At 54.2% G+C, this 3,020-nt stretch overlaps 1 protein-coding gene across 2 annotated transcripts; it reads left to right on the top strand.

The window, feature by feature from the left end:
* Window positions 1-317: 317 nt before the first annotated feature.
* On the top strand, window positions 318-2,786 carry Dusp23 (dual specificity phosphatase 23). 2 transcript variants are annotated; one of them, XR_003843894.1, is made up of 3 exons: window positions 318-676; window positions 1,471-1,827; window positions 2,503-2,786. XR_003843894.1 is itself a non-coding variant. In XM_021199136.2 (2 exons), exons 1-2 carry the CDS (start codon window positions 410-412, stop codon window positions 1,654-1,656), a joined length of 453 nt encoding a protein of 150 aa, XP_021054795.1. In that variant the 5' UTR covers window positions 318-409; the 3' UTR covers window positions 1,657-2,496. The 2 variants fall into 2 exon arrangements, 1 of the variants encoding a protein (XP_021054795.1); XM_021199136.2 differs by lacking the exon at window positions 2,503-2,786 and having other exon boundaries at window positions 1,471-2,496.
* Window positions 2,787-3,020: the final 234 nt, after the last annotated feature.

Below are 3,020 nucleotides of genomic sequence, written 5' to 3'. Positions count from 1 at the left end.
CGGGCCCACGGTGCAGTAACTCCAACGCACCACCAGGGAGCAGCAGAGCCCAGCCCTGGGCTGTTTTCCCTACAGGAGCAATTAATTGGCTCCAGGCTTCCTTAGTGCCTTCACTCCCCGCTGCACTAATCACGCTGGTTGTTGATAACCCAGCCTATCAACGAGTGCCCTGCTCGCATCCGTTGGGCTGTAGGGCTTCTCTGCGGGCCTAGGAGCCGTCTTAGCCCCGCCCTCGCTGTTCAGCCAACCCTGGGTGGGGAGGAGCGTCACAGGGGCGGGTCCGAGAGACGACGTGGCCCGCTAGGGCAAGTGCTGAGCGGGGCGGGAATCCAGCCCCAGGGGGGTGACCCGATCTCCCGGCAGAGTAGGAAAGGCCAGCCTCGCCCTGAGTGCCCTCCCCCCCCCCACGATGGGCGTGCAACCCCCCAACTTCTCCTGGGTGCTTCCGGGACGGCTGGCCGGGCTGGCGTTGCCGCGGCTGCCCGCGCACTACCAGTTCCTGCTGGACCAAGGCGTGCGGCACCTGGTGTCCCTGACGGAGCGCGGGCCCCCTCACAGTGACAGCTGTCCCGGCCTCACGCTGCACCGAATGCGCATCCCTGACTTTTGCCCGCCGTCCCCGGAACAGATCGACCAATTTGTGAAGATCGTGGACGAGGCCAATGCCCGGGGAGAGGTCAGCGCGTTCGTGAGCCAGAGCGAGAGGGCGGGGCCTGGAAGGAAATAAGTGGGCGGGGCCGGGGCTGGAGTTCGAAAGGAGTGGGAGAGCCTGGGGTTGCGGGGGTGACAGGGCTAAGTGGGGTGCGAGCTTGATGGACTTACCCCCTGACTAAAGTCAGCTATGCTGCTAGGAGAGGTGGTGCCAAGTAGGCTGGAGAGAGTACAGTCAAGTGAAATACTTCCAGGAGTCCAGGAAGCGCCGAAGTCCGATGGAATCGGTTCAAAACCCATTTACTAGAGGTCCAAATGTCATAGAGACACACTTGTAATTTTAAATTTTACTAGCAGCTACGTTTAAAAAAAAAAAAAAGAAAGAAAGAAAAAGATGAAAAAGAAGCAGGTGAAGTTAATTTTGTACTAATCCAATAAGTCAAAAATATTATTTCAACATAGAATCAATATGAAACAAATTATTAATGAGGCATGTTCAGTCTTTTTCATGCTGCATCTTCAGGACCTGGTAAGTATTTTGCACCTCATCTCAGTCTGGACTGACACATTTCAGGAAAAAATAGCACCACAGGTGGCTGGATGTACTGTGCAAGACAGCACAAGATAGAGGCCAGGAGATGCAGGCTGGGAGCCCAAGTTGGAACCGGCCATTCCAGAGGCCTCCTAGTCACTTGAAGCAAGGACAGTCCCCCACAGCTTTGATGTCACTTCTTGTCCTGTGCAGGCGAGGACGAGGACGAGGACGGGGGAGTATTGGGGAGGGCATTGGACTCCACTCTATCAGTCTTCACTTCACAGGCTGTTGGAGTACACTGTGCCCTAGGCTTTGGCCGCACTGGCACCATGCTGGCCTGCTACCTGGTGAAGGAACGGGCTTTGGCCGCAGGAGATGCCATTGCTGAGATTCGGCGCCTGCGACCAGGATCCATTGAGACGTATGAACAGGAGAAGGCCGTCTTCCAGTTCTACCAGCGAACAAAATGAGGGATTCAGCAGCCCCCCCTTCCCCCTCCCCGACTCCTGCGGCCAGGGAGGAAGGGGAGTGGACTAAAGTACTGCATCCTTCAGGTCCCTCTGGCTCCTATTGGACAAAAGTAGTCCTTCCCCAAAGCCATAACCTGGCCGGCAGGATGGCCGAGACCCCATGAAAATGAGGTAATAATTGATAAGAGCTCATCACCGCTGCATAGCATGTACACAGCAAGACATCTGGGTTGTTGAAAAGACAAAAAAAAAAAAACACACTTCTGTTCTTTGGATGAGGTGGCTAGAGTTCAGAAAGGCCTCCGGTCATACTTCTAGGAAACTGAAGCATAGGTCAGGACTCCAGCACACACCTTTGTCACCCTGAGGATGATGGGATTCTAGGTGCTGTTCCCTGACCACGTGTGATAGAGGAGAACTGGTCAGTGAAGGAGACCCATGTCCCTGGCCACATGGCCTCCAAGCAGCCTCAGGCCGCTGCACTCTCACACCGGCAGTGCCCCCTTCACATCACCCCTTATGCAGGGTCATCCGACCTACCTGAGCCACCTTTGTTCCTCTCATGGGTGCAGAAGACTTGCATATCATGCTCACAGATGAGGACTCTCTCTGTCTTGTCTGTTTCTCTCTCCCTCTCCCCTTCCACCTCCCCCTCGCCCTTCCCTTCCAGGGCTGGCCACCTCTTACCAGCCTCAGGTAGCTCCGCTCATTTGTCACCTCCATCTCCTATGTCATCCCCGGCCTCAGACCAACAGATGCTGAAACTGCGTCTTGGTGGTTATAGAGTGGCTATTAAGTGATCAAATAAATAACTCTGGGACTATGAATCTTGGCCATGTTTCTCAGGTGTTATCTTCACGTCTCCCCTGTTGGACTCCACCCAGCCTCGAGCACCACACTTCAGACTTTCTGAGAGACAAGATAAATGCCATTCATGAACCCAGTAGACTCTTCCAGAATGGCAGTCGGAATCCGTGCCCTCTCTTCTGCCGTCATAGGCTGGACTGAGTGAGGGAAACCCTGCATGCCTGTGTGAGCCAGGTGCTGTGAGAAGTGGAGCCAACTCAGCAAAATAAGCCACGACTCCTACTCTCAGGAGACCTGCCTTCTGGAGAAGGGTAATGACATTCCCTTCACATGTGATGTACACTAAAGGCTATCTCTACTATTCCAGACGCGGGACAGTCAAGTTCCCTACAGCCTCCATCTCTCCTATCAAAGACCAGAGCTAGGCCCCTCCCCTGTACTTCATTCCATCTTCCCTGCTTCCCCTAACTCAACATTATCCAGGTCACTCTTACACAAAAGGCTTTTTAAGCAAGAAATATAAGAGCCCTCCTTTGAAACCCTTTCTCTGTTTCGTC

The sequence above is a fragment of the Mus pahari genome, chromosome 5 (genome assembly GCF_900095145.1).
Source record: "Mus pahari chromosome 5, PAHARI_EIJ_v1.1, whole genome shotgun sequence".
NCBI classification, from domain to species: Eukaryota; Metazoa; Chordata; class Mammalia; order Rodentia; family Muridae; genus Mus; species Mus pahari.
This window is presented reverse-complemented; position numbering and strand designations above follow the sequence as displayed.